This window comes from Mesoplodon mirus (genome assembly GCF_964341445.2).
Source record: "Mesoplodon mirus genome assembly, chromosome: 1".
NCBI classification, from domain to species: domain Eukaryota; kingdom Metazoa; phylum Chordata; class Mammalia; order Artiodactyla; family Ziphiidae; genus Mesoplodon; species Mesoplodon mirus.
Window position 1 is genome coordinate 39,068,616 of NC_138976.1, and position 19,580 is coordinate 39,088,195.

General features: G+C 37.3%; 1 protein-coding gene across 9 annotated transcripts in view; it reads left to right on the forward strand.

The window, feature by feature from the left end:
- Window positions 1-19,580, forward strand: part of CDC14B (cell division cycle 14B) — a 100,989-nt gene that overhangs the window by 42,610 nt on the left and 38,799 nt on the right. For 7 of the 9 annotated variants that reach the window (XM_082611101.1, XM_082611100.1, XM_082611104.1 and 4 more), the window contains exons 1-4: window positions 2,188-2,641; window positions 3,983-4,073; window positions 4,618-4,693; window positions 7,053-7,145. In XM_082611101.1, coding sequence (XP_082467227.1) covers window positions 2,593-2,641; window positions 3,983-4,073; window positions 4,618-4,693; window positions 7,053-7,145 — 309 coding nt within the window. In that variant the 5' untranslated portion in view covers window positions 2,188-2,592. Of the gene's footprint in view, window positions 1-2,187; window positions 2,642-3,982; window positions 4,074-4,617; window positions 4,694-7,052; window positions 7,146-19,580 lie in introns of those variants that run through there. The other 2 variants (XM_082611106.1, XM_082611105.1) reach the window with 1 other exon arrangement.

The window sequence follows — 19,580 nt, forward strand, 5'->3', positions numbered from 1 at the left end:
GTATAGAGGGAAGAGAGTTTACCACTTCAGTTTTTGACAACAAACACATTAAAGGGAGGACAACAAACACATTAAAGGGAGGATACGTGTGTTTACAATAGGATTATAAATTTAATCATGAACTTTTTTTTTTTTGCGGTACGCGGGCCTCTCACTGTTGTGGCCTCTCCCGTTGCGGAGCACAGGCTCCGGACGCGCAGGCTCAGCGGCCATGGCTCACGGGCCCAGCCGCTCCGTGGCATGTGGTATTTTCCCGGACCGGGGCACGAACCCGTGTTCCCTGCATCGGCAGGCGGACTCTCAACCACTGCGCCACCAGGGAAGCCCTAATCATAAACTTTTAAGCAAAACGTAAAGAGACCTGTTTTCTAGCTCCAGGTTTCTAATAAATAGCTCTCATCCCAGCACTCTAGCCTCTGTTGTAGTTTATCACAATATGACTCTTACAATAGAATTTTGAGAATATATTGTGCAGAGATAATTGGACATAAAAAATCAGTGATTCCTCCCTGACCTGTAATATATAAAATATTTCCTAGGGAACTGAATTTCAGGTTTGGACTTGGAGGGAAAACCTCTCCCCATTTTCCTTCCAGTTTTATTTGGGTTTGTTAAAAGAAACTGGATTTCAAGAGATGGTAGCAAGCAAGAGGTTACTAAGCAGTTCTGTTATTTAAAAGTGTGCAAAGGACATTTTCCATATTGTCTTATACTACGTTTACTGAATGCTTCATATCTTGATGAAGAGTCAGCCTTGGAAAAACACTTTTAGCCCACAGGTTCACTTTTCAAAAGCTTCATAATTTTGAATAGGTAATATATGTTACAAAATTCAAAAGTTACAAAAACGAATAAATCTTTCTTACCCTTCCCTGTATACAGATACTCAGTTTCCCCTTATAAAGGCAAACACCAGTTTCTTGTGTTTCCTTCCAGAGATATGCAAGATTTCATATACAATCATATACATTTGTGTTTTAAATACACACCTATAAATCATCCAGCCTGTAAACACCTATAAAGCTGTCCATCTTGGCAATCTTGCCTGTATTCAATTTTCAGTCTTGGAAATTTCTGCCAAATTGCCCTTTGTTGCCCTTCATGGAGGTTGTCCCAGTTTATGTTCTAACCCACAGGCAGTGAGAGTACCTGTTTCCCCACCTCACCAACACAGTGCCTTATCAAACTCCTTTCATTTTTGCCAGTCTGAAGGAAAAGTAGTTACTTGTAGTTTAAACTTGCATTTTCGCAATAACATAAAATTGAAGTTGGGCATCTTCTTGAGATGTACTTAAAATATTTTTCCAGTTTATCCCTTGAATTTGTGTTTATTGCCATGAAGACCATTTAAAAATGTTTATTAGTTTAACAGATTCTCATGGCTTTTAGATTTTGTTTCATTTAGAAAGGCATTCTTTATTAAAAAATAATTCATGGTTTTGTTTTTTTACATTTAAAGTCTTTGATCTGTCTGGAAGTTTAAGTAAGGGTAGTAGGTATGCAGCTTTACTTTTGAGGCAAAAATGTATATATTGTGATATATAATGTGTATATTGTATTGAGATGATAAATAAAGTGTAATTCTTGGGAAAGAGTTGTTACTGTATTGCTTGTTCGTTTTAAGAGAGAGTCATTGAAAATTTTTTTCACGGATTATTAAAGTAACACTTTTCTGTGGGAAATTTAGAAGAATACAGGAGGGAATAAAAATCAACCATAATCCCACTACCATATTATATATAACAAAATTGGGACCGTACTCATACTGCAACTTCTTTTTTTCTCACTTGAGACTAACATAGGAACTTAGGTTTAGAAAATAAATTGTCGCTTAGCATGGTGTCAGAATTTTTTTCAACCATCCTAATATTTTTCTGAGGCCTTTAGAGGAATAAATGACCTCGGCTTTAGGCATACCTTTAAATTTTGAACAGTTTTAAAGTGCTCCATTTTAAATGAGACACCAGCATTCAGGCGGGTCCGGCATTCAGCGGGTTTCGACTCGAGGGAGGACGGAGCTCCAGGCCGGCCGGGGTCCTCGAGCCCGGCCGCTGGCCTCTCAGCCCAGCCTGGCTGCAGTGCCCCCTGGTGGCGGAGGCAAGGGCGTCCAAGCACGAGGCTGAGGGTCAGATCCACCGCTGAACCCTTCTCTTCCGAGAAATCCTTTTAGTCGCTTTGGGAGCCGCTTTCTTTCACAAGGCCCGCATTTGCCTGTCTGACCCTTTGCCGCACATGCCGACTTTGAGCGCAGAATTGCGGCGCTAGAGCGCCCTGGCGCTGCAGACGACCGCCAGGTGTCCCCGAGGCGGGGCGAAGCTCAGCCCCGGCGCCTGGGGCTGGTTTCCGCGCCCCGCTCCTTCGCTACCCTGTCTGGGGAGTTAGAGAAGTTTTGAACTTCCGGGTTGGCTCTCCCGGGCTTGTGGTGTGGTGGCCAGCCGAAGGGCGTCTCTGTGCCCAGTGTTTGGGCGTGTCCCTTTAAACTTTTTTGTTTTTTAAACTTCGGGAGTGTGGTCACGGCCCTTCTCTCTCTGAGGGCTGCTCCCTGGCCACCCAGTCCTTCCCTCCGCCCCGCCTTCCAGATGCCGTGGAGTCATGAGCCTGGAGGGCGCAGGGACCCCTCTGGTGGCCGAGGTGATCAAAGGTTAGTGTGGAGGGCGCGCCCTCGGGACACCCCCTATTTAGAGGGCATCGGGCAGTGCACGGGGGTCGAGGAGGCCCCCATTGCTGGCCAAGATGTGCCTTTAAACTTCGGGGCCAGGGCCGATGCTGTCTCTTGGGCGTGGGTGGCCTCCTGGGACTCCTAGTCCCCAGGCGTGGTCCTGCTTTGGGGCGAATCCGCACAGATGTGTGCAGTTCGGACCCTTGTGTCCTTACACCATGGCTGGTGGGCTCTCCACCTCAGGGAGCGAAATCCGTGGTCACTGCATGGGGATCAAGGGTCATTTTTGGTTGAAAAGGAGTCAGCCCCGTCATCCGTTTGGGTGTCAGTGGTTGCAGGACATTTCAGTTGAGGCGTTTATAGGGAAATAAATACAGCAATTGTGTGTACTGAATTGTTTAAATTACTATTACAAAAAATTGTTTAAATTACTATTTGGGGAAAGGATGCCAGCTGGTGTCCTTTGTTCCTTACTATTTAAAGGGCTGTACTTAATTTTGCCACAACTTGAATCTAAGTATTCTACTAGCACAATATTACTAGTATTACTACTGCTAGGTATTGCGGATGACTTTGCTTCACCAAGGATTCTTAGGCAACTCTTTTTGGGGTGGGGCAGGAGAGGAAGGGTGGCGCCTCTGAACCTTACCCTGTTACCATTCTTGCTAAACCTCACAGCAGCCTAACTGCTTTTATGCAACGCAGGCTCATCTCATACTCATCCTGCAGAATACTCTCATTTGCCTCTGCTATAATGGTCCGATTGTAAAAATCATTACAAAAGTAGTGATTCAGAATCAAAAAATAAGTAGCGACCCCTAAGAACATTGGATAAACATGTGGTTTGTTTTGTGTGTTATAGCCGTAAACATTAATTTTGAAGCAATTTTGAAAGCGTTTTCTCTATACTTAAAACATAGTTTCTTATTGCAATGACTTTTCAGGATGTCTTGAAAACATAGCGAAACAGGGAAAGTCATCTAGGCTGGTGGTCTACCTATCAAATGCATGCTGCCATTTACCGAAATTTCTTAGTCCAAGGTAAAGTTTTCCAGAAATCAAGCCGTATCGCTGTATGAAAAGTCATGTACCGCTATTGAAACTTATATTAAAGGCAATTTCTCCTTTTAAAAAATTGCTTACTTATTATTACCCACCAAAATAGCCAGAACATTTTGAAGTTACTCACTGATAACCTTACCATCTGAAACATGCATGGGAAAAAAATAAAAATTTGACTTCATCTGAAAAGAGTTGCAACATGATATATGAAACGTTTTTTAATAACGTGAAGGAAGGAACATTACAATTTTTCCATTTCAGATCGCCTTTGTTTTGCCATTCTCTACAGCAGACCAAAGAGTTCATCAAATGTACATTATTTCAGCATAGATAATGAACTTGAATATGAAAAGTAAGTATTGCTTTTTAAAAGATTGTTAGTAACTTTTTTTTATTTTGAAGAATCTAAAGGTATGTTTATAAAATTGGAACATTACAAATCTGTTGACTGTTAGTTGCAGGATACTTTTTTCTTTAACCCTTGGTAATAAAATAGATCCTTAGGGAAAAAAATCAGAATGAAAGAACCTTCCTAAATTTAACAATTTACATTTGAAATTCTAATAGTTTACAGTATAATGAGATATAAACTAGTGTACTAAGATGTTATGTTTTTGCCAGTGGAAAAATATTTGTGGAAAAACAGCTTTTTTATTCAGAAAGTATTTTTATTTGTTATTTGAGGTTAGATTTAGGCATTGTAACACTTGTCATGTATTTTAAGTCATCTTTTACCAGAGTATTTCTTCCATTACTAAGGCAGTACCTTTAAGTTGTGTGACCTATAATAATTTGGTGTGTGCTTTCTTGCTTTATTTTGATCTTGTAGCTACAAAAAGGCATTTATATTCAACATCTGGAATATACATACACATTTTTATTTTTCATTTTTGCAGCTTCTACGCAGATTTTGGACCACTCAATCTAGCAATGGTTTACAGATATTGCTGCAAGATTAATAAGAAATTAAAGGTAAAGTATTCCTTACGGAAGATTTCACTTAAGTAATCATTGTTAGCCTGATCTTGCAGGGAGGAAGGGAAATCTGTTTTTAAAAAGGAACTCTCATGTTTTTCACTGGAGTGATGTTTGAGACATACATGTGGTTTATTGTTTTATAAAGTCATAGTATATCTATTTGTTTTCCAGAGTTTTGATGAATGGCTTAAGTTTGGGTCATTTGGTTCTGGTTTGGATTGGTGATGCTCATATACTTGAAAAGCCAAAGTGCAGATGGTCAATAAAGTGAACCTCTTATTGTCTGAGCGAGTGGAACTGTCACCTAACAAGAGGAGCTTTCCTTCCTTTGGTCATTGTTCTTTCTGCCTTCACTTTGATAGGGAGTGTTAGGAAAACTAAGAGAAATTGGATTCATCTTACTTTATTTCATTATACCTTGAATCTCCCATGATATTGTACTACTTGTGACTCTTCACTATGACCCTTTACACATACGATTAAGGAGCAGAGAAGCAAGGGCAGACAGCATACAGTCTTTAAGACTCTATCACTGAATTGTAAGAGTGTATTACTATTAGTTTGAACTTAGACCTTATTCATTTATTTAAAAAAACTTTGAATTGTTGGTCATGTACAATAAAAGGTGTTCATATACTGCTAGCAATTCTAAGAGTCACTGTATATTCTCAAGTAGAAATACTGGATTTGGGGGCAGGTGCTTTTTAAAAACAAGTTTATTCAGCTGCTTACTTATTAGACTGCTACACAGAAATAAAATTCATTTTCAATTAAAAATTAAATTATACTAAAAATTTATGGGTGAGCAAGGCAGATCTATTTCCCCTTGAACATCAAACTTAAAATTCCACACCATAAATGCTAGAAGCATCTGTCAGAAGTTACTAATACGTAAAAAGGAAGTTGCAGCGTTGCTTTTTCTTTTTTTTATTAAATTTATATTCACTAGAGATGTATACAGAGATGGAGACTCTTCTTTCTGGACTTTATTTCTCCCCAGAACAGGAATATAAGCATTTGTGGCCTTGGGTATTTATGTTCCCCCCATTCCATTTTTCCAGTTGCCAGTGGCAAGTTTTTTGTTTCATACAGGGCTGAGAAGCTAAAAGTAATTTCCTTTTCACCTGCTTGTGTTCCTTTGCTTTAATTTTGAAAGTTTTTTGTTTGTTTGTTTTAAATATACTTGGCCATCCTTTTATCCTTTGGGTCAACCAAGAATATATCTGTCCTTTTTTCAAACTTAAAAAAAAAATTATTTACCAGAACAGCTTGCAGTGTTGACCATCCCACCTGACTGAAACTTAATTCCTATTCAATTAATAGTGGTAAAAGTGTGTTGAGAATTTGTATTAAGAGTGTCTTGTGCGTATGCTGCTTGAGGGCCGGTTGGGTTGTTGTTGTTGTTTTTCTTTAAATCAACTTGGATTTCTTACTCTGTGTAAACAACTAAAAGAAAATATGTAACATTCATCATTGAAATACCCAAACATTGGCTCACAGAAGCAAAAGAATACTGTGCTTATTCAACTGAATATATCCTGTTTCTTACCCTTACTTGAAACATGTCTACTCACATTAGTGAAGTACAGGTGAGGAAGAGCTAATAAATCATGTGTTCCTTTGGTTTTTAAATTCCATATCCTTTTTATTTTTAACTTTTTATTAAAGCACAATGTATGTACAGAAATATGTACAGATCATGAATATACAGCTCAATGAATTTTACAAACTAAATATACATGGATAATCATCTGGATCATCAGATCAAGAACAGAACATTAGCAACACCCCAGAAGAGCCCACTTATGCTCTCTTGGTTATCTCTGTACCACCCTCCTCACTCCACCCCTCCCTACCCCATTCACTATCCTGATTTCTAACAGAATGAATTATTTTTGCCCGTTTTTATATCCTTTGATGTTAACTTAAAGGTTTTGGGAAGAGATTAACAAAAATAGTCAGACAGTAGGAAAAGGAAGGAAAAGGTCTCTCCTACTACCTTTTCCAGCTTTTTATGTATTCTTTCAGAGGTAGTCTATACTTAAATTGTATCTGTTCGTAGCTCCTCTCCTACCTTTTTAAAAAATTGAAGTGTAGTTGATTTATGATATCATATTAGTTTCAGGTTTCTCCTCTCCCACCCTTTAATTGTACATTTGTTCTACTCCAAGGATATGTCTTTTATGGGAAGGTACATGGTATTTTTTGGGTATCAAAGTTTATCTTTTTAAAAGTCTTGCTAATATGAATGTTTCAACATTGTGAGGTTTGGAATTTATTTTAATCGCAAAATAAAGTTTTAGAAAACTTGAAATTAGAAAGGAAATACTAACAGCTGTTTATCTTTATGCAGTCCATTACAATGATGAGGAAGAAAATTATTCATTTTACTGGCCCTGACCAGAGAAAACAGGCAAATGCTGCTTTCCTTGTTGGATGCTATATGGTAAGTATTTAACTACTTTTCTAACGTATTAGTGAAAATACGTACAACAGTGGTACTTTAAATTTGTGGTTGAAATTTTGAAATTACTTTTTCTCAGACATCTTGATTTCTTTCCAGAAAGAACATGTTTTGCTTTATAAAAATTGACCAACTGGGAAAGGCTATGGAGGGGGGAAGGGGTATATGGGAGATCTCTGTACCTTCTACTCGGTTTTGCTGTTCTGAACCTAAAACTGCTCTAAAAAAGTCTATTTTTAAGAAAATTGACCAACTAGTGTGAAAACCTTTTTATGTGTTACGGCACTTAACATTAGAAAATAATGCCCCAAATCTGTGTTTTTATTAACTCATGATCCATTTAGTAAAGTTGTGAAGGTGGAATCAGGACCAATAATTGATTTAAAAAAAAACAAAAACAAAAAACATCAAAAGTGTATCACATGAGGTAAGAATGCTGTATAATTTGAATACAGGCAATGTTTTCCTAAATAAGGTGTGATTCTAAACACATCCAAACATGCCATAAGGACATGGCTTGTTGGTACTGTAGGAAAATGGGTAACATACTGTGTAGATTACATACAACATTGAGTGGTTGGTCTTTTTGGGTCATTGGAAGTATGCTTTGGAATAGCCAGTATTTCATGAGTTATGAATTTCATTTATTTGTAAATATCATGGAAAGTGGTTATTTAGAGGCAGATTTTATCTAGTGCCTGCATTCATCTTCAGGAGTACCTAAGTAACAGGTTTTCCTGAATAAGCTAAGAGGTCCTCCAGAGTGGTGTTCCTCATGTTTTTGATGGTGTGGAAGCTAGCTGTTCTACTCAGTGGAGAAGAATATCGAGTAGTTATTCCAGATAAAAAAGGATTGGTGTTGGAGTTCTTGAGGTAAGTTCTTTCTTCTCCCAGGTTGCTACTTGGTTCTGTCATGCTTTCTTTTAAAATTTTCTGACATGTAGTTTGAACGTCTGGAATTTACAATGATAAGACCAAAATTTGGTGGTACTAGTTGAAATTGCACCTCAAAATTGGGTAGTTTCCTTTTCTACGTTTAAGGTATATCATTAACAATGACTAAGGCCGTTTTGGGTTTTGTTTTTATATTTGTGCTCACAAAAGTAACTGAGAGAAATGTTTCTGAAATAACTAAGTTTTATTATCATCTCTGTATGAAACACAGATTGTAGATTATATCTCTTAAAAATTGATTTTTTTAAGCTTACCCAGATAAGGACTTTTGTTTGTTTTTGTCATCTCTCCTGATGTTTATTGTACTTAGCAGCAAAAATCCTGAGCAGGGAGGGTGGGTGGAAAGAGCCTCTGCAGGGTCCCAAGAAAAAGAATGGAGAAGGTAGCTGTTTTAACTGGGGTAATTGGTCCCATTACTTGGCCAGTCACTGGGGAGAGGAATGCCATGGATTAGAGTAAATTGTGACAGCTTTACAGGAAAAGGGACACAGCCAGAATTCTTGGTGTTCATAAAGTATTAAAGGGAACCATGGAGAAATGGCCCTTGGTGTAACAGTAAAAGTCATTACACTGCCCAGGAGAAAATCTGGATGGCTGAAGTAGTTCCACCTAAGAGAACGTTCTCCTGAGCAGAGCACACAGAGCTTGCCTGAGCTGCATTGGAGTCAGTCATTTGTCTTACTTTGTTAGATGAAGATGTCCCTAAAATGGTGGGGTCTTGGTAAGTTGGTAAGTTGTTGTGAAAGAACCCCTTAGAGGGTAGCTGTGGGCATCATGCAAACCAAGCATTGTCTTAGAAACAAAACACTTGATAATTTTATAGATAAGAAATCTCTCTTTTTAGATCTTGTTGCTGTTGTTTTTTTATAGCTAGTGAAAAAGCAGAAACCCCTTGGCATACTGATTGAAAATGTGTTAGCGTGCTTGTTCCTAGTTTGATGTTGGCCTTTTGACTTTGTTCATGGTTGTATTTTGGCATGCAGAAGTTTATTTTTCTACAGTTAATATATTTTAGATTTAGAAATCCTTCCAGGATTTTACACTCCCAGGTTAGCACTGATTTGATTGGTTAGGAAAGTGCCAGGTAAGCAATTTGGACTCAAGTAATGAACTTGAGTTCATTCATCTGTTCAGTTAGAAGCCAGCTTGGCAGGAGGTTTACAGCTCTTGGCTGTAGTAAATGTCTTTGCACCATGACTGGCTGGCTAAAGTAGGAGCTTGGAGCTGTAATGATACTAGGTGGGGAAACAGGAGAAAAACTTCTAAGAAGAGGAGGTTTATTAATAGTAGGAAAGGAGTGTCAAGACGTGATATGGATACCCCAGAAGATTAAACATCAAAGTAAGTAAGTAGTGTAGGTTAAATCTGGTTGAAGTCTATTGGATCCTCTGATTAAAGATTTGTAGAGAAGAGTGAGAATTCCCTAAAAATTGATCTTCAGGCCTGATGACCTTTTCTGGAGTTGTTTGAGGAATTTTGGAGATAATAAGTCTTTTTAATGACTGACTTAGAGGATGGTGTAGTAATACTAAAACAAAAACAAAAAGTCTGGAGGAAGTACAGACAGGATGGAAGTATTCCAAATGGACTGGTTCTATTTAAAAGGACTGACTCTGTCCTTTTAAACTCTGGGCCTCTGAAAGGAATCATTCTCCCTTCATTCTTGTGTACTCAAAAGGACCTAATAGGGGATGTGGAGAGAGTGAGAGAATAAAGTGTTAGTAATTATATTTATTTTTTTACCTTAAAAACAGAAGAGGTTAGGCTGTATAAATACTTCAAATACTCAAATACTTAAAATAGGATTGACATGCCCATACTTTTCAAATACATTGTATTTCTAAATATTACAGTTTATGTGGCCTGGCAAATGGATTTGCCAACTATCTGAAATGGTAGATTCTTGGGTAACAAATTAGGGTGCAACTAAAAATCTTTTTGTACCACTCACCATAAAAGAGTTGAGGAACATAAAAGATAACTGGATTTTTTGGGTTTTTTTTTTAACAAAAAGGTAAGTGAACCATATCATTTTACAAAATAATAAGTTTGCTACCCTGTTGTGATAGTGGCTGTTTCCTAACCAGATTTTGGGGTGGTGGTACTTAACCCGTCATTTCAAGTAAAGGTGAAATTCTAAGTGGCAAAGTAAGTGCTTTTCAAAACAAATTCACGATTGAGAGTGTATTTCTAAAATAAAAGTTTGAAACGTTGTCATTTTGCTATAAAAAATGTCATGTGCTAAACCCATATTTGGACCCTTGAGAAATTTAGAAAAACTTCCTTTAAAAAATACTTTTATATTTATTTATAGAAGCAGGATATGTTCACCAGTATAGTTTTATCACCTGATTTTTTTAGTTAGTGATCTGTTCTTTCATTTTAGTTCATGTTTTATCATCTTTATACCCAGATTGTATTTGTTTTTCTCAATTGATCCAAAGTGTCCAAACCAATATCTAATCCAGGACCACACATTGCATGTGGTGGTTGTGTCCTTAATCTCTCTCACACATGGTCCTTTTTTGCTAACACTGATTTTTATAAAGAGGCCAGACCTATTTTCTTGTAGAAAGTTCCACCTTTTGAATTTCTCTGATTTCTTCTTTATGGTATTTTTTAACTTGTTTCTCCATTCTTTGTATTTCTTGTGAACTGGAAGTTTTACCTATAGGCGTGTGCGTTCGTAGGATATGTTGTATCCCATAAGAAGACATGTAATCAATATATTGTTTTCTCCTTATGATTTAAGCATTCTGTGTGGTGTTATTTTGGAACTGTTTGTATATTCAGTTCCCCATCAACCATGCAGGTTGGTGTTTTAAACAACAATTGATCATACTTGCCTGAATCAATAATTTTATTAGGGTTTCAGTATAACATTTTTCTAATTATTTCATTCCTCCGTCACTTATTAACTGGCTTACTTTTATGGAAATTGAGCTTTCCCTCATTCAGTTGGGGCTCTTTGGTTACCCTGAAACCAATTTTCCTACCGAGAAGGCAGAAAGAGTGGCCATTTCCCTTTAATCACCAGTTTTTGAAGTATTACATGAATAGCCACAAAACAAAATTTTAAAACCCTATTTAAAGTCATTTAAATAATGTTTCATTGGGTTTTGAACTCATTTGCTAAACATTTTTAAAATGTGCAGCACTTTCCCAACACCTGATTAGCATTTGGGAAGTTGGAAATTTACTAACCAAATGCACATCATTGCTGAATGGGATTAAAAAAGTAAGTGTAATCATTCCTGCATTTGCATTTACATATCATGGTAATGTATCTTTTTTAGTTACAGCAGCCATTAAAATCAAGAATTGAAGTAGCTGAACTTACAACTAGACTTTTATTTATTTTTATAAATTTATTTATTTTATTTTTGGCTGCTTTGGGTCTTCGTTGCTGTGCGCGGGCTTTCTGTAGTTGCGGCGAGTGGGGGCTACTCTTCGTTGCTGTGCGCGGGCTTCTCATTGCGGTGGCTTCTCTTGCAGAGCACGGGCTCTAGGCACGCAGGCTTCAGTAGTTGTGGCTCACAGGCTCCAGGGCACAGGCTCAGTAGTTGTGGTGCACAGGCTTAGTTGCTCCGTGGCATGTGGCATCTTCCCGGACCAGGGATTGAACCCGTGTCCCCTGCATTGGCAGGTGGATTCTTAACCACTGTGCCAGTAGGTTCAAACATTAATACCTAGTTGCGAACAGTTATTTGGAAGAGGCCATTGTATGGGGGATGAAGTTTAGGGATTTACAGATTGAGCTAGCTTTTAATTTCAGTTTGGTAGACTATCTGGCACAAATTAAGCATTTACTAAACGTCATTCTCTTTCTCTTTTTTTGGTTCTGTCTACCATTATTACACCTTAAATCTGCTTTTTATATTAAAAAACAAGAAAGTTACCATTGTATCTTACTGATTATCAACTTTGGTTACATCTTACTGCCCCAGCATTTATATTTTCCTATAGATACCTAGTACTTAGTTCTTCTATAGGTTAAATGTACTTTTGAGGGCTTGCCTGGGAAATTAACCATTGTTTCTAACAGTTTTCTGTGGTTAAAGCATCCTGAGTGTAAAATAAATGACACAAGCAAACTGTTGGTACATAATTTGCAAATTTGCCCTCCTATAATGTTCAATAGATTACTTTGGTAGAGCTAATTGTGGTAACATATAGATTCCCTGTTTAAAATGTATCACTGTATTATATTTTTATTTTAAGCAATTTTTATAGCCTTCAGAATGGTTTGCCTTGTAAACACTTATACTAAAAACTGTGATACTAATTAAATTCTAGGAATATATTAATTCAGCAATCTGAGTAGAATCCTAAATTGCATTGAATTTGAGATTGCTTCAGCAGTTGTAATAAGAGCTCAGGGGCTTAATTTGTTACTTAATGATGATCTTTTGAACCTGTTGTCCATTTTTCTTAATGATTTAATTATTTTGGACTCAGAGTACTCAATGCTGGGTTAAGGTAGCTGCAGGGTGAAGGCATTAGACAAGAACTTAAGACAAGGAATGCTGAGGGGAGAGGACTTGGAAGCAGTGGGTGGGAATCCAGTTCAGCAAATAGCAGTCTAGACAGGGCAACAGAGACTGGAAGACAGAACCCGGTGGGATGGCCAAAGTCTTTGTAAACACCCATCCCTGGGCAAACACCCTTCCTGGGTATCTGTGAAAGGCAGAGCAAACAGCAACCAGGCAGAGGTAAATAGCAACCAGACACCAGGCAGTGTGAGGTGCACCAGAGCCACAGAAAGGGGCCAGCATGGCCCCCTGCCATAGGAAAAGGCCCTGTCGTGGAGGCAGCTGGCTGTCGTCACCATCATTCATCAGAACTTTACTTCCCTTTTCACCTTACTGAGCCCATCTGATATTTCAGCTGCCTGTGAGACTTGCTAGGGGCTAACAAGTCTAGGGAAAGAGTAAAGAGAAATGGCCCCTCTGACCATTTATGATCTTTGATTGCAGATCTGTTAAGTTCTGTGTAATTTTGGATCCCATTCTTGTTTCAGTACTTCTTTTAACATAGTATGGTTTCTTATCTGTAAATAAGGCTTGAGCAGTAGGCCCTCTTCCATCAATAACAAGCAGTGTGATCTTGGGTGAGCAGTTAACACCAGAGGTTAGAAAGTAGTAGCCTGCCAGCTTTATATAACTCAGAGTATTTATATTTAGTAGTTTGTTTTTGCCAGTGTTTACAAATTAGGTGCCTTTATTTTAAAAATCAAGATTTTTGCTTTGTCTTAAAAAAGTCCCTGCCACTCACGTAGAATATATCCATGTGTGCTTATACCCAAGGCCAATTCCCTCACATTTATTAGTCTGACCTTGGTAAAGATGTGTTTGCTACTCTAGAGTTCCAGTTTCCTTTTATCTAAATTGAGAATCATTATACCAGCATACTATACATACAAATAAAAGTAATTTGAGAAGTTAAAACTATTGAAATATAAGGCCATCTGAATTTTTTAGAGAGATTTATGCTTTTTTCTTTTCTTACTGGTATTTGTGCAGGAGCTGTGAGAGTGATTTTATCTTATTTACTTACTTTATCACATAAAATTGCTTATTATATATAATCTTTTCCCTGTTCACCTTTTTTATTCAGCAGTTGAATCTTTAAGCCTGTTTCCAACTTGCATAGATTCATGAAAATTCTATGTTAATCTGGATAGAGTGATTTTCTTTAAAAAAGATCAATCGAGTTCTTGGCATTGGAATGACTATGTCATATGGCTGATGTGAAAATAATTAAATATGGGAAACGTTGTGACATTTCTCATTGAAGAATAATTGAAAATAGTTTACTGAAGTGAGAGAGTGACATGGACATATATACACTACCAAACGTAAAATGGATAGCTAGTGGGAAGCAGCCGCATAGCACAGGGAGATCAGCTTGGTGCTTTGTGACCACCTAGAGGGGTGGGGTAGGGAGGGTGGGAGAGAGGGAGACGCAAGAGGGAAGAGATATAGGAACATATGTGTATGTATAACTGATTCACTTTGTTATAAAGCAGAAACTAACACACTATTGTAAAGCAATTATACTCCAATAAAGATGTTAAAAAAAAAATAAAAATAAAAATACTGCAAATTCTGTCAAAAAAATAGTTTACTAGTTTATTGGGTTGGAATTTAAATATCTTTTGTTATACTTAACTCTGAGATATGATGACTTGTGTAGTTTTTTTTTTACATTTTTATTGGAGTATAATTGCTTTACAATGTTGTGTTACTTTCTGCTGTATAACAAAGTGAATCAGCTATATGTATACATATATCCCCATATCTCCTCCCTCCCACCCCCCCATCCCACCCCTCTAGGTGGTAACAAAGCACTGAGCTGATCTCCATGTGCCATGCAACTGCTTCCCACTAGCTATCTATTTTACATTTGGTAGTGTATATATGTCCATGCCACTCTCTCACTTCGTCCCAGCTTACCCTTCTCCCTCCTCATGTCCTCAAGTCCATTCTCTACATCTGCGTCTTTATTCCTGTCCTGTCCCTAGGTTGATCAGAACTTTTTTTTTTTAAGATTCCATATATGTGTGTTAGCATACGGTATTTATTTTTCTCTTTCTGACTTACTTCACTCTGTATGACAGTCTCTAGGTCCATCCACTACAACTAATTCAATTTCGTTTCTTTTTATGTCTCAGTAATATTCCATTGTATATATGTGCCACATCTTCTTCAACCATTCATCTATCGATGACACTTAGGTTGCTTCCATGTCCTGGCTATTGTAAATAGAGCTGCAATGAGCATTGTGGTACATGACTCTATCTGAATTATAGTTTTCTCAGGGATTATGCCCAGTAGTGGGATTGCTGGGTTGTATGGTAGTTCTATTTTTAGTATTTTAAGGAACCTCCATACTGTTCTCCATAGTGGCTATATCAATTTACATTCCAACCAACAGTGCAAGAGGGTTCCCTTTTCTTCACACCGTCTCCAGCATTTATTGTTTGTAGATTTTTTGATGATGGCCATTCTGACCCGTGTGAGGTGATACCGTATTGTAGTTTTATTTTGCATTTCTCTAATGATTAGTGATGTTGAGCATCTTAATAGATGTGCCTCTTGTCCATCTGTACGTCTTTGGAGAAATGTCTATTTAGGTCTTCTGGCCACTTTTTAATTGGGTTGTTCGTTTTTTTGATATTGAGCTGCATGAGCTGTTTATATATTTTGGAGATTAATCCTTTGTCAGTTGCTTTGTCTGCAAATACTTTCTCCCATTCTGAGGGCCATCTTTTTGTCTTACGGTTTCCTTGGCTATGCAAAGGTTTTAAGTTTCATTAGGTCCCATTTGTTTATTTTTGTTTTTATTTCCATTTCTGTAGGAGGTGCGTCAAAAAGTACCTTGCTGTGATTTATGTGATAGAATGTTTTGCCTGTGTTTTCCTCTAAGAGTTTTATAGTGTTTGGCCTTATTACATTTAGGTCTTTAATCCATTTTGAGTTTATTTTTGTCTATTGTGTTAGGAAGTGTTCTAATTTCAGTCTTTTACATGTAGCTGTCCAGTTTTCCCAGCACCACTTATTGAAGAGGCTCTCTTTTCTCCATTGTATAGTCTTGCCTCCTTTATCAAAGAGAAGATGACCATATATGTGTGGTTTTATCTCTGGGCTTTCTATACTGTTCCATTAATCTATATTTCTGTTTTTGTGCCAGTACCATACTGTCTTGATTACTGTAGCTTTGTAGTATAGTCAGAAGTCAGGGAGCCTGATTCCTCCAGCTCCGTTTTTCTTTCTCAAGATTGCTTTGGCTATTTGGGGTCTTTTGTGTTTCCATGCAAATTGTGAAATTTTTTGTTCTAGTTCTGTGAAAAATGCCATTGGTAGTTTGACAGGGATTGCACTGAATCTGTAGATTGCTTTGGGTAGTACAGTCATTTTCACAATATTGATTCTTCCAATCCAAGAACATGGTATATCTCTCCATCTGTTTCAATCATATTAAATTTCTTTCATCAGTGTCTTATAGTTTTCTGCATACAGGTCTTTTGTCTCCTTAGGTAGGTTTATTCCTAGATATATTATTCTTTTTGTTGCAGTGGTAAATGGGAGTGTTTCCTTAATTTCTTTTTCAGATTTTTCATCATTAATGTATAGGAATGCAAGAGATTTCTGTGCATTGATTTTGTATCCTACTACTTTACCAAATTCATTGAATAGCTCTAGTAGTTTTCTGGTAGCATCTTTTGGATTCTTTATGTATCCTATCATGTCATCTGCAAACAGTGACAGCTTTACTTCTTCTTTTCCAATTTGGATTCCTTTTATTTCCTTTTCTTCTCTGATTGCTGTGGCTAAAACTTCCAAAACTAGGTTGAATAATAGTGGTGAGAGTGGGCAGCCTTGTCTTGTTCCTGATCTTAGTGGAAATGGTTTCAGTTTTTCACCATTGAGGACAATGTCGGCTGTGGGTTTGTCATCTATGGCCTTTATTATGTTGAGGAAAGTTCCCTCTATGCCTACTTTCTGGAGGGTTTTTATCATAAATGGGTGTTGAATTTTGTCGAAAGCTTTCTCTGCATCTATTGAGATGATCATATGGTTTTTCTCCTTCAATTTGTTAATATGGTGTATCACATTGATTGATTTGCATATATTGAAGAATCCTTGCATTCCTGGAATAAACCCCACTTGATCATGGTGTATGATCCTTTTAATGTGCTGTTGGATTCTGTTTGCTAGTATTTTGTTGAGGATTTTTGCATCTATGTTCATCAGTGATATTGGCCTGTAGTTTTCTTTCTTTGTGACATCCTTGTCTGGTTTTGGTATCAAGGTGATGGTGGCCTTGTAGAATGAGTTTGGGAGTATCCTCCCTCTGCTATATTTTGGAAGCATTTGAGAAGGATAGGTGTTAGCCCTTCTCTAAATGTTTGATAGAATTCACCTGTGAAGCCATCTGGTCCTGGGCTTTGTTTGTTGGAAAATTCTTAAGCACAGTTTCAATTTTAGTGCTTGTGATTTGTCTGTTTATATTTTCTATTTCTTCCTGATTCTTTCTTACAAGGTTGTGCTTTTCTAAAGGTTGTGCTTTTCTAAGAATTTGTCCATTTTATTAGCATATGGTTGCTTGTAGGAGACTCTCATGATCCTTTGTATTTCTGCAGTGTCAGTTGTTACTTCTCCATCTTCACTTCCAATGCTGTTGATTTGAGTCTTCTCCCTTTTTTCTTGATGAGTCTGGCTACTGGTTTATCAATTTTGTTTACCTTCTCAAAGAACCAGCTTTTAGTTTTATTGATCTTTGCTATTGTTTCCTTCATTTCTTTTTCATTTATTTCTGATCTGATTTTTATGATTTCTTTCCTTCTGCTAAATTTGGGGAGTTTTTTTGTTCTTCTTTCTCTAGTTGCTTTATGTGTAAGATTAAGTTGTTTATTTGAGATTTTTCTTGTTTTTTTGAGGTAGGATTGTATTGCTATAAACTTCCCTCTTAGAACTGCTTTTGCTGCATCCCATAGGTTTTGGGTCATCGTGTTTTCACTGTCATTTGTTTCTAGGTATTTTTTGATTTCCTCTTTGATTTCTTCAGTGATCTCTAGGTTATTTAGTAGCGTATTGTCTAGCCTCCATATGTTTGTATTTTTTACAGTTTTTCTCCTGTACTTGATATCTAGTCTCATAGTGTTGTGGTCAGAAAAGATACTTGATACGACTTCAATTTTCTTAAATTTACCAACGCTTGATTTGTGACCCAAGATATGATCTATCCTGGAGAATGTTCCATGAACACTTGAGAAGAAAGTGTTTTCTGTTGTTTTTGGATGGAATGTCCTATAAATATCGCTTAAGTCCATCTTGTCTAATGTGTCATTTAAAGCTTGTGTTTCCTTATTTATTTTCATTTTGGATGATCTGTCAATTGTGAAAGTGGGGTGTTAAAGTCCCCTACTATTATTGTGCTACTGTGCATTTCCCTTTTTATGGCTGTTAGCCTTTGCCTTATGTATTGAGGTGCTCCTATGTTGGGTGCATATATATTTATAATTGTTATATCTTCTTCTTGGATTAATCCCTTGATCATTATGTAGTGTCCTCCTTTGTCTCTTGTAATAGTCTTTATTTTAATGTCTATTTTGTGTGCTATGAGAATTGCTACTCCGGCTTTCTTTTGATTTCCATTTGCATGGAGTATCTTTTTCCATCCCCTCACTTTCAGTCTGTATGTATCCCTAGGTCTGAAGTGGTCTCTTGTAGACAGCATATATATGGGTCTTGTCTTTGTATCCATTCAGCCAGTCTCTGTCTTTTGACTGGAGCATTTAATCCATTTACATTTAAGGTAATTATCGAAATGTATGTTCCTAGTCCCATTTTCTTAATTGTTTTGGGTTTGTTATTATAGGTCTTTTCCTTCTCTTGCGTTTCCTGCCTAGAGAAGTTCCTTTAGCATTTGTTGTAAAGCTGGTTTGGTGGTGCTGAATTCTCTTAGCTTTTGCTTGTCTGTAAAGGTTTTAATTTCTCCTTCGAATCTGAATGAGATCCTTGCTGGGTAGAGTAATCTTGGTTATAGGTTTTTCCCTTTCATCACTTTAAATATGTCCTGCGACTCCCTTCTGGCTTGCAGAATTTCTGCTGAAAGATCAGCTGTTAACCTTATGGGGATTCCCTTGTATGTTATTTGTTGCTTTCCCCTTGCTTCTTTTAATATTTTTTCTTTGTATTTAATTTTTGATAGTTTGTTTAATATGTGTCGTGGCGTGTTTCTCCTTGGATTTATCCTGTACGGTACTCTCTGCGCCTCCTGGACTTGATTGACTATTTCATTTGCCATGTTGGGGACATTTTCAACTATAATCTCTTCAAATATTTTCTCAGACCCTTTCTTTTTCTCTTCTTCTTCTGGGACCCCTATAATTCGAATATTGATGCATTTAATGTTGTCCCAGAGGTCTCTGAGACTGTCCTCAATTCTTTTCATTCTTTTTTCTTTTTTCTGCTCTGTGGTAGTTTTTTTCACTATTTTATCTTCCAGGTCACTTATCCATTCTTCTGCCTCAGTTATTCTGCTATTGATTCCTTCTAGAGAATTTTTATTTCATTTATTGTGTTGTTCATCATTGTTTGTTTTCTCTTTAGTTCTTCTAGGTCCTTGTTAAACGTTTCTTGTATTTTCTCCACTGTATTTCCAAGATTTTGGATCATCTTTACTATTATTACTCTGAATTCTTCTTCAGGTAGACTGCCTATTTCCTCTTCATTTTTTTGGTCTGGTGGGTTTTTACATTGCTCCTTCATCTGCTGCATATTTCTCTGTGTTCTTATTTTGCTTAACATACTGTGTTTGGGGTCTCCTTTTTGCAGGCTGCAGATTTGTAGTTCCTGTTGTTTTTGGTGTCTGCCCCCAGTGGGTGAGGTTGGTTCAATGGGTTGTGTAGACTTCCTGGTGGAGGGGACTGGTGTCCGTGTTCTGGTGGGTGGGGCT